Source organism: Pempheris klunzingeri, chromosome 9 (genome assembly GCF_042242105.1).
Source record: "Pempheris klunzingeri isolate RE-2024b chromosome 9, fPemKlu1.hap1, whole genome shotgun sequence".
In the NCBI taxonomy this organism is placed as follows: Eukaryota; Metazoa; Chordata; class Actinopteri; order Acropomatiformes; family Pempheridae; genus Pempheris; species Pempheris klunzingeri.
The window spans coordinates 22,459,603-22,471,146 of record NC_092020.1 but is presented as its reverse complement, the minus strand read 5'-3'; the positions used below and the strand labels follow the sequence as shown (position 1 = coordinate 22,471,146).

General features: G+C 40.9%; 1 protein-coding gene across 2 annotated transcripts; it reads left to right on the top strand.

Annotated features, from left to right (window-relative positions):
• The first annotated feature begins 775 nt into the window (after positions 1–775).
• Positions 776–11,244, top strand: qdpra (quinoid dihydropteridine reductase a). 2 transcript variants are annotated; one of them, XM_070836638.1, is made up of 7 exons: positions 776–908; positions 1,011–1,103; positions 1,926–2,022; positions 2,816–2,956; positions 6,365–6,473; positions 7,609–7,692; positions 10,095–11,244. In XM_070836638.1, exons 1-7 carry the CDS (start codon positions 825–827, stop codon positions 10,195–10,197), a joined length of 711 nt encoding a protein of 236 aa, XP_070692739.1. In that variant the 5' UTR covers positions 776–824; the 3' UTR covers positions 10,198–11,244. The 2 variants fall into 2 exon arrangements, with proteins under 2 accessions (XP_070692739.1, XP_070692740.1); XM_070836639.1 differs by lacking the exon at positions 1,011–1,103 and having other exon boundaries at positions 796–908.
• The last annotated feature ends 300 nt before the right edge of the window (positions 11,245–11,544 follow it).

The following is an 11,544-nucleotide window of genomic DNA, read 5'->3' as shown; positions in this document are numbered from 1 at the left end:
CAGATTTTGTTTTTAGTAGTGTGAAGCTTGTCTCAACTTGTGAGGGAGGTTGTAAAAATTGGAACTTGTATTCAACGTGAGTTTATGAATCCTGCAATATAATTGGAGAAACATTGCTGTTAGTTGTAGACTAATACAGATCAAACCTTGAGAGCTTTAACACAGGTTGTAAAAATGGAAACCATTGAACTTTCAACGCTAATTAATGAATCCTGCAATGCAGAAGTTGGAAACATTGCTCTTAGTATCAGACAAAATACAGATCAAACTTTGAAAGCTCTAAGATTTAAAATCGTGCTGAGATAAAAAGTGTTACAACCTAACCCGGTCTCCCCTACAGTATATTTCAGTACTTGAGTACAATTTTCAATGCAGGGCTTTATCTTGTAATAGTATTTGTTTACAGTGTAGTATTAGTACTTTTACTTAAGTGAAGGATGTGAGCTGGCTTTATCTTGTAATAGTACTTTTTTTTTTTACAGTGTAGTATTAATACTTTTACTTAAGTGAAGGATGTGAGCTGGCTTTATCTTGTAATAGTACTTCTTTTTTTTACAGTGCAGTATTAATACTTTTACTTAAGTGAAGGATCTGAGCTGTGGATAATGAGGGTTGATGCACAGGCAGCATGGTTCACCTGAAGATTTAGCGATTCCGACAGTCTTTGAAAGCAGCACCCGTTCCGCCCACTTGTTGCACCAGCAGAGAAACGCCTCTTCCTCCTCCTCCTCCTCTTCCTCCTCTGTCTCTCCGTATATTGGCTGTAGCTGGGACTCAGCTCACACTCTGCTGCCTGACTGACTGACAGACCGACTGACACCAACATGGCTGCTAACCGGGTGATCGTGTACGGAGGAAGAGGCGCTCTGGGCTCCAAGTGCGTCCAGCATTTCAAAGCTAACGGCTGGGTGAGACGGCTGCTAACGCTAACCTTCAGTCCACAAACACTGCGCTGGGCTAAATGCTAAGCTAACCGCATCCCTGGTTTTCTGCCTGTGTGAAACCAACAGTGTGTTACCAGCATCGACATGGCTGCAAACGAGGAGGCGAATGAAAACGTGATCGTGAAGTTGAGTGAATCTTTCGCGGAGCAGGCGGGACAGGTGACATTTTCCATTACCTGTTCGGTGGTCCTGTCGCTTTGATGTCAGACTGTAGCAGAGCTAACGGAGCACTAAGGCAGATAAAGTCTAACCTCATGATGATGATGATGATAATAATCCAGTTGCACAGGAATATAATTAGTTTATTGAGTTTTTTTTTTTTTTTTGGTGTAATATAATTGTAAGATTTGATTGGAAATGTGCAGGCTAATGCTGCATTCACGTACCACAGGGAAAGGCGGAGAAAAAGAAGTCAGTGTAACGATTATGATTTTAAAAATTGCAAAGCTTTATTTGATGGCGTTAAATTATAATAAAAATGAATAAACGTTAGTTTTGCTATTTTGTGGAACAATAGAATTATGTTTGCAGCCTTTTGTCAAGCTGCTTATCCAGTTACAACGTGGTCAGCTCGCCCCAAGACAGATACAAATGTAAAGTACAATTGTTGATGTGGTTATTTTACTCATATTGGATACAAGGTAGTATTTCAGCACATTGTTACACATCTAATACCCTTTTATTTAGCCAATTAATGTGCCTTAGTCTAAATTCTGTAGCGTATGTCATACATGTACTGTTGCCATCCTATTATAGGTCAACCTACCTTTTTTTTTTTTTTTTAAATAATGGTTAATAAGACAGCCCTGTTCAGAATGGTTTCACCAAACACCCTCCTTTTTGTCGACCTGAACGCAGCACAGAACATGCATTCAACATTTCCCTCTGATGCGTGTGAGATAAAGCGTGGTCGACATTTAAATGCAGCTCGCCCTGTGTTTTGATGAACAGGCGTCAGCAGTTATCTCTGGTTTTGTGCAGGTGACGGCGGACGTGGCCCGGTTGCTAGGGGAACAGAAAGTGGATGCCATCTTGTGCGTGGCAGGAGGATGGGCGGGAGGAAACAGTAGCTCCAAAGGTCAGAGTTCAACCTGTGTTTGCTGTGACATTAATCATCAGCCATATCTCCTGCAGAAATTCATGCTTGATTTTAAACTCGGCCCTAAATAATTTGTGATGATAAAACTTCTTTTTATGTAATTGTAGGCTTCATTTTCCGCCTTTGGGCCAGTCTGTGTAACTTGCTTTGTTTTGAGAATGTATTTAATTTGGCATGAATTGTGTTATATGGTTTAAAAGCACTTGTAGGAAACCTAGCCAGCCCGGCTCTGTCCAAAGGTAACAAAATCCACCTACAAGCAACTTTAAAGGTCACTGATTAACACTAGTTTGTTTAATCCGTTCAAAAACGCAGGTGTAAAAATTAATTCCCATTCTTGAAGTTATCAACTGGACTACTACTTGCCTCTGAGAAGACAACCAGCGAAGGGTCCAGGAAGTTTCTGGTCCTAACCGAGAAATAATTGGGTACACGAACCCTTGGAAAACGATGATTTGTAATCTTTACACTTTTCCACAGATTAAACAAATTGTATATAATATGATCCTTTGGGAGCTGTACAGGTGCCTGACTGTGGATTTTGTCACCGCTGGACACAGCTAAGCCAGCTGTTTTTAGTCTTTGTGCTACGCTAAGCTAATGAGCTGCTGGCTGTAGCTTAATATTTGACAGTCACAAGGATGGTATTGATCTTCTTGTGTAACTCTCTGCCAGAGAGTGAGTAACAGCAATACCCAAAATGTTCAACTAAATGTCACCAGCTCATTTAAACGAGGCTGTCTTTCATAATTGTTTCCCATGTCTCTCTTAGATTTATACAAAAACACAGATCTGATGTGGAAGCAGAGCGTTTGGACCTCCACCATCTCCAGCCACATCGCCGCTCTGCACCTAAAACCTGGCGGACTGTTGACTTTGGCCGGGGCCAAAGCAGCTCTGTCAGGCACTGGAGGTAAGGCACACATTAGTGTTTAACGTTCACATCACGATGACCTCGTCTCGGCCAAGTGTCACGTAAGGATTTCAGACAGATTTTGATATATCGGAGACATGGTTGTGCACACGTCTTGGTGATCGAAACTGCCAATTCAAATAAAGTGCGCGATAAAAACCGCTGCAGGTCTTTGATTGGGGAATTGGCTCACAGATCAGAGACATGGGGATCTCGCGCCGCTCACAACAGTGTGGGGAAAAGGTGTCGATAAAATGGATCCAAGAAAACAAAACAAGAGAAAACAAGAGAGAATAGCTGATGAGGTCTGTCTATGGGAGCAGCAGGGCTCAGTGGTTTGAGTCTTTTCTAAACAAAAAGTCAGTGGTAAAAACAGCCTGACCTGCTCACTCATTTTAAGCCAAACGACACAAAACCAGGTAAACAGTTGAAATAAAACTGACCGGTTCATTAAAGCAGCTAAAGACTGTGGAGGGCAAAATACACAAGACGACAAAGGCATAAAATACTGGTAGGTTGTGTGAAAATGTAGTCTCAAGGTGAATAGAGATCATCAGGGTTATTTTCTCAGACAATAGAAAACTCCTCCAGAGTCACAGAAGTCTTGATAAAACTGAGCAGTACTTATCATTACAAGCACACTGAATGTGTAAAAATTGGTAGACTGGCCCTTTTTTTAAAAAAAATTTTTCTTACCTAGTATTTTTTTATTTATTAATTTATTTATTTTGATTTAAACGATAGAGCTGGAACTTTTTGTAGATAGACATAGATCTTTACAATAGATTAATAGTTTCAGTCATTTATCCAGCAAATGTACTAAACACTGATTTTCCAACAACAAAATTTGCGCCTCGTCTCCATCATATTGATAAGATAAACCAACCAACCGAATATCTTTTATATATCTTTGCTTTTAGGACAAAACCTGCAATTTCAAGACTGTAATAATTTGAGAATTTGTGATGGTTTTCTCACCGTTATTCATTTCACAGATAATTGACAGATTCATTGATAATGATGATGATCAGCATTTTCAACCTTGTTAAACCATAAACTTGGATGAAATATACTTAAGCAGGGAAACGGTGTCACATTTTCCTGGATCCATGCAGAAAGGGGTGTTACGGGTAATCCAAATATATTATGTTGTGTTAAACAAGCTGATTTGTTGTGGGGGGGGGGCGTTATCGATCACACTGAATTACTGCCTACCTCTACAATTGAGTGAACTGAGGCTTGCGCAATAAAACGTACGTCCATATTTTAGCATGGCGGGCCCCTGAATTTCATTCAGCCTATAGTTAACCATTGTTAACGTGACAGCAGCCGGCCTCATGTCAGCCTCCGTGGCGTCCAGAGAGGCTTTGGTCCGCTGCCATGTGATGTCCAGCCTCCCTTGTGTCCAAGCCAACCATGTGATGGGCTGAGATCCAACTCTACAGCGATACAAAGCCCTGGCTCAGCGGCTGGCACAAAGCCCACACACTCATTGGCTGCTGGTGTAGGAAGAGAATGACTCAGCAGTTGTGGCTCCACACACATTATCCATGTGGACAGTGTGTTAAGTACACTGATGCGTGATATATATTGTTCTGTCTTCACTGAGCTTATATTTCTGTGTTTTTATGTTTATACCTTAAGCATGAAGGAATGCTGTCTTATTTAAAAAAAATAAAAAAAACCTGTCAAGAGCCAAAAGTTAAGAAATATAACAAACAGAGAGAGATTCATGCTCGTGTTCATCCTTTGTTCTGCGTGTTTTGATCAAACAAAGTGAGTAAAAGATTAATGACTATTGACCAAATCTAGATCATCTGTGCAGCAGAAACAAGGAAAGCAGATTAGGATAAGTAATTGGTTTGGCTTTGATGAATGAAAACCCAATTACATATTGGAAACAATATGTTGGGATAATGTGGGAGATGACCAACCAAACCTTGGAGGTTTCTCCTTTTGTTTGTCCGCAAGTAAAATGCGAAATCATTTTGGGATTTGTGAATAAAATCACGTTTCCTGTTCTGAATCCATTACCTTTATGTTTGATAGTGCCCATCAGAGTAGTAGATTACCTTTTTTTCTTGAAACTCCAAAGCAAATTTAAAAGGTAACAGACCAGAAAAGAGTCGTCAAACCACGTGTAGGGCTTTTTGATAATCTGAACCTTTTGGTTTAGGATTTAAAGCAGGTTGTACCCCAGAGGGAGTTAGTGCAGCAGTCTTCCTTGTGTTCCCCACATGACTTGTATTTTTCCCCTCATAATCCCCAATCTGATTATCCTCGAAGAGATTTCAGAGTTTGGATGCACTTATTGCATCCTATTCACTTTCTTTCCATAAAGAAGCGCAGTCCAGTTTTCATTCTTGCATACAGCCACTGATTAGCCTGTGAAGCCTCAGTAGTTCTGCCTTCCAGTCTTAATAGTCCATATATTTAAACCATTGAGGACTTTGGGTTTCTGTATCCAACTCGATACTGAGCGGGGATGTCTTTGCAAAAAGTACAGCTGTTTAAATTAGCAGCTGTTTAAGTTTGGTTTTGATGCTCATCTGTGGTGATGTGAGTCAAAAACATTGACTTTAATTAGTCTGAACTTCCACTCTTCAAACTTCCGTGCTGTTGCTCCTAAAAGTTTGACAGTGAGAGCAGATTGGGCAGGTTTCAAGGACGTAATTGATAATTAGGAGGCGTATTGGACGCATATTTGCTTTAGCAGGGAGTGAACATGTGACCCGTCAGGTAAAGGATGTCTAAAGCTGGAGGCTAACCTGCTGGTTGTGCAGCAAATCAAAGCAGGATTGATTTCATCTGTCGGGGGACTATTGCCTTACTGGCACCACTGACTCGTGCTTCCCTTTATTTTGCTCTTGGAGGGAAAAACAAAGGCTTGTAATAAAAGCCATATCACCACCCCTCGTTCCTATTGGTCAGTTCTTTGTAAGCCTGTCATAAGATTTGGTTTAGTGGGGTCGGCAGATGCTTAGCATTCCTTTAAAGCCCCTTTAGATGTTCGGGGGGGGGCAGCACTTAATGTTTCCAGATGCTGAAGCTACAAAACATTCCCAGGAGTTATCCAAGGCTATCTTCACGTAGAGGTACGGATGAAAAACAGACTCACAAAGAAAGAACAAGCAGTTAGGAATTTATACGAGGTCGGTACGCTGAACGTGATCCAAGCCTCCATACAACACAAACATATGTGACAGTGAAGAACTGGGTTGTATTTTACGTGCGTACTACTCGTACCTTCCATAGATTCTTCAATTTGTTTGCACTTGACCCGTCTCTCTTAAACCAGTGCCCTCCACTGCTGTGCGCAGTGTGAGGTGAATCTGATGTGCTCTGTGCTGCCTTTGCAAACATAATTTTCTCCACAACACTAAAAAAAAAAAAATCTGTGATCTCCAGGCATGGTGGGCTATGGCATGGCCAAAGCTGCCGTCCACCAGCTGTGTCAGAGTCTTGCAGCCAAAAACAGTGGGATGCCCTCCGAAGCGGCCGCTGTGGCGATACTCCCGTAAGTACTACAGTGAAATGTGCACACACCATCCTGTCTTGCTTGTATCCTTGAGCAGCAACAGAATTTGTTCTTTTGTTGCACCCTCATTTTGTGCTTTAGGTTAAAGGATGTGGTCTTTAGTCAACGTAGATACCTTACACGGTGCAGCTTTAAATACAACAGCGACGTGCAGCAGCCAGTAGGAGGATTGAAAACGAAAGACATCATGCTGTAACATTAGCTTTGCTCACACCCCTGTGTTCTGTTTGATGGATAAGTGCAAGGTGAAGATAAGCTGCAGGAATAAAAGATGGCTAAGGCTGCCAATTTCCCCCAGTAGATCTCTGGTTGTGCACATGATCAGCAGGGTTTGCATGGTCTCCTTCTATGTTGGCTTATTGAATTAAAAACCAGTGTTTTTTTTTTTTTGCTTTGTCATCGTGAGAAGCTAGAAATGGCTTTTCAGGGGTGTATCTTGCTCCGGCTCTGTCTTTGGTTATATTTCCCACTAATGTGAGGCTGAACTGGGTCTGCCTCTCCAGCTAGCTGTCACATCTGTTCAACATTAGCCCCATGACTTGCATTTCTGTTGCAGTCTGCATCTCCCCCCCCGTGCTGCTGTACCGTCTTATACCAACACCATATAGCATTCACAAAAATGCACAATATGATTGTGTTTCTGCAGGCCAACTAATGGTTCAAAAAACAAAAGCTGTTTTCTATTTACACCCCCCTTCAGTCTCTCTACAGCGAAATACTACTTTATAAAATGTGATGTGTTCTTGTCCTTAGATGTATGTATATAGCTTGTGCACCATGACAATCCCCTTCAGAATACTACAGTGCACGTAGGTCAGGACGTTTTGTTGTTTATAAGCTGTTACGCAGGAGCTTTGCACATCAGCATCAGCATGCTTGTACCAAATGTGACATGAAAAGCGTATTAAATTGCTCAGTAATATTTCAAATAAACATGATGCAAACGATATGATCTTCTCGTCATATCCGCTCAAAGCCATTTACAGCCCGTGCTCTTTTTGTTTGTGTTCTGAATGTGTGGAGGTGCAGCAGTCAGTCAGCCAGCCAGCCAGCCCTCTCCCCGCCACTCAGACGCTGCTGCTCACCCTGATTGTCATCTGACTTAATTTGACAGGGTTACCTTGGATACGCCAATGAACAGGAAGTTCATGCCTGACGCAGATTTCAGTTCCTGGACACCACTGGAGTACATCGCAGAGTGAGTGTCGAGGCGAATAATGATTCACAGCCTTATTTACAGGCTGTAGAGAGCTCTGTGAAAATGGAAATATATTTTAGAATGGGAGGCTCATCTGTTTTCATCAACATAACTATACCAAATGGATGATTTGCCGTATTTCTTCTGCTCTCGAGTCATATTTTATAATACTCTATTCGGTATTTATACTAGCCGTCTTAAAATGCACCATAAAAGCACCACATATTGTGTTTTATTTTCATAGATCTTTACGGTAAGATGTTTGCATTAACAGCTTCCCATTAAGGAAAAGCAATTTCCAAAGCAATTTTATTATCAATCAGTGATGCACAGTGTGCTAATTTCATCTTTTTTGTCATAATCAGATCTCGCAAGTCTGAATACTTAATAGTTTGTGACGCCTGCTCAATACAGGCATTATTCAGGCGGCATACAACTGCATCATATATATATCTCTGATTACGACTCCCCACTGACACTGAAACGTGTCCTCGCGTGTCTCATTTCCACATTGTCCTGTTCAGGCTCCCGTGGGCACTTAGATTTCTCTCTGATTTGTTCAGTCACTGGAAGTACGTGACATATTAAGCAAGTTATCCATAAAAATATGAGAAATTACTGATAAACCACCAATGTGCACAGAGCACACAGTACATTTTTCTTATTCCTTATTCTGATCTCCATTAGCTGCCACTGGGGCAGCAGCTCCTCTTCTTGGGGCTCACACAAGCAAAACACATAACGCATGTAAAATGTCTCACAAAGAATATGACAAGTACAGATCAAGTAACAAAAAAAAAAGAAAACGTTACATCAAATTGCAGTCCATTGTAGTACATTGCCCAGATATTTTAAATGGTAACCATAGATTATAAAGAGCTTTTTGTCCGTCCCATAATACATCACATTAGATTATAGTATCAAACATTCCTGAAGATGGTTCTTCTATGTGGTTTTAATGGACAAAAAAAATCTTGATGTTTGGTCACTTACGCATGTCAAATGTATGTTTTTTTTTTTTTAAAGGCTGGTAAAAGAGGCAATAGACTTGAAATGTGACATCTCACCACAAGATGGCAAGCTGGATCTACGCTGCTCTGGCAGTGCAATATGATTTATAACTTATATAACTATGTTATGGAGCTACAGTGATTAATTGAACGATGCTATTACCCTTTAAAAAATAAGTAATGTAATTATCAATTTTTTTCAACAGTCCTAAAACTTCAACAATGGCAAATCAAGTTTTACTTGATTTGATTAGAATTTTAAATAATTCATCTGATTAGTACATTGGAAACATTTTTATGTGTACTAGAACTCAGCTGAGTAAATGGTGGGTGCATTCAGACAGAAGTCTGTGTTTACCCTGTGTGAAGGCCAGGGAAGATTAAATGGGATTTAATCCAGTTTTATAATCCCAGAGGAAACAGATGAGGGTCTGAGGACAAGAATAGAAATAATCTGGGAGGCAGGAAATGAATCATCACTGTGCCTTTTCCTCCGTCCGGCTGACAAACTTCATTCATAAAAGCTTGTACCATGATTGTTAGTTGAATATCTTTATTTCTAAAACACTTCATCATTACTTTGGAGAAACACGATGTCAAGTTCATTATTTATTTATTTATATACAGGTTGTCAGTGTGTCAGTAGTCAGTTAATTACTCTCTGTTCACTTTAGTTAAACAGCCTTTTCTTGCCAAGTACTAATAGCAGCTAGTTATAGTTTGAACGTTTTCAGCACTGTACAATATAATACCAGGGTTTGGTACTTCTTTTCAGTACCCTGCTGTTTGAAGCAACATTTCTGTTTGGGGTTTTTATTTTTTCATGATAAACACCTACTTTCATGTTAAATGATGTCTCTAATGTGCAGCTGTGCAAGAACTTAGCCTAAATGACTAAAAGGCAGCAAAATTGTGATTGAAATAACTAAATATCTAAATAAATAAGAGGTGAACGAGATTAAAAAGTGTTCATCGCCAACTTTTGCAGTACTTTTGGTACTCTGTGTTACGGACACTTTCCCAAGTGTGCAGCCCAGTTGGTTTTCATGCAAGAAAACACTACTACTCTCATGGGAAGGCTGCGGTTCTATGGCATCCATCAAAACCCCTAAGACACCTAGATGACCCCTAAATTAAAACACATGCTGAATATAGTGTGTTCAATTACAGAAGAAGCAGTGATGGATGACTCTACGTGTAATATATTGATATGAGGAGGTCCTGCATTGAAATTGCTTAGATTAATGTAGAAATTGACCATGATGATCTTGAACAGACACACAGGTCCATCATTAGACATTAGCACATTGTAGTACTACAGAGTAGATTAGAGTAAAGACAAAGATTTCTTTACACACATACAATGCAAATATTGTCTTTGTTTTACTCCAGAATGTTCTTCAACTGGGCCACAGGGGTGAACCGTCCGGCTTCAGGAAGCCTCATGCAGCTGCTGACCTCCGGAGGTGAAACCCAGGCTGTGGCTGCAGAGTAGAGGACAGAGAGCGGAGCTGTAGAGACGGTGATGGGGGCTGGGAGGGAACGAGCAGGACGGAGAGGATGGAGGCAGAGATGAGATGGAGACGCTCAGAGATGGACAGTGGCAGACAGAGGAGGAGGAGGATGTGGGGAAGGAGAGTTGGAGAGAGAAAGAGAGAGAGAGAGAGAGAGAGAGGAGTGATGAAGAGGGTTGGAAGGGTGTAGAGGTGAAGAAGAGAGATGGTGACAGAAAGGAACTGAATAAAATAAGGCGGTGAAGAGGCTAAATGGGTTTGGGTGAGGCGGAGGAGGAGGAGGAGGAGCAGGAGGAGGGCCTTTCATCCCAAATGCAGCCTAACGGCGCCATCTAGCTGTAAATCCTCACAATTATCCAGCCACCTGAAGGTGTAAATCAGACCTCAAGTCCCCAGGAATGGTTTTACACTATGAGCCAGTATTAGACGCACTCAAGGGTGAACTGTCCACTCTTACACAGCAATTCTGAAGAAATATTAAAAATATTCTTTTAAGAGTGTTAAATGCCAAATAATTCATAATAAAATGTGCGTTCATTGCCCTTTTTTTTTGGTCAGAACTGCGGCGAAGTGGTCAGTGATTAAGTGTTACAACAACTATCATGTAGAAAGTTGCTGAAAAACTTTCTCCCCCCAATTTTTCACCAATTCACCATATTTTTATTATCATTAAAATGATCCCCTTCCAAAATGCATATGAGCAGCGGCACCCCCTATAAGTCATTTTCAACCTCTGTGAAACTGATCATGACAGTGTCAGTCCACTGTGACATGTGAGATCTGTGGTCCATTCAGTTGGTACTGTCTGTAGTCTCTGAAGGTCTCTGCATCTGGGACCTCCAAGGTGAAGAGAGCAGCTGTCTTCTCTCAGACGGACAATACGGTTTAAAGTGGAGTGGCCTTATTTTATGTTTGTAGCTATCAAGTCAAAGTGTCCTTGGTGTCTGCGGTATGAAAAAGGTGCCCTGTTCCTTTGTGGGTTTTCCAAGTTGTGTATTGTAACCGTGTCAAATTCACAATAAAATAAGTCAACATAAAGAAGCGATTTGAAGTTCATTCTTGACTTTTGGAAACACCAGTTGGCAAAAGAATGTCACAGTTAGGTCTATTTAGTAGCTGTTGTGGAGCTTTGAATCACCAACACATGTTGGAAATCCCTCCCTATGGACTGTAGAGTGCACTAGATTTATCGTCTGCCATTTTATTTGATCTGAGTGAAATTTAGGCACAATATAGTGCAGTTTAAAAACAACAATCCAACAATGCAGGAGAAAAGGTAGTTTCCACAACATGTCCACTGCTCCCTGATAACAATCCCACAGGTGTGA

What these genes read in the sequence shown, in the direction of transcription:
- qdpra (XM_070836638.1), top strand. Translation starts at nt 825, where the DNA reads ATGGCTGCTAACCGGGTGATCGTGTACGGAGGAAGAGGCGCTCTGGGC. An exon ending in GCCGCTGTGGCGATACTCCC is followed by an intron (nt 6,474 to 7,608) that starts GTAAGTACTACA and finishes TTAATTTGACAG; the next exon opens with GGTTACCTTGGATACGCCAA. An exon ending in CCACTGGAGTACATCGCAGA is followed by an intron (nt 7,693 to 10,094) that starts GTGAGTGTCGAG and finishes GTTTTACTCCAG; the next exon opens with AATGTTCTTCAACTGGGCCA.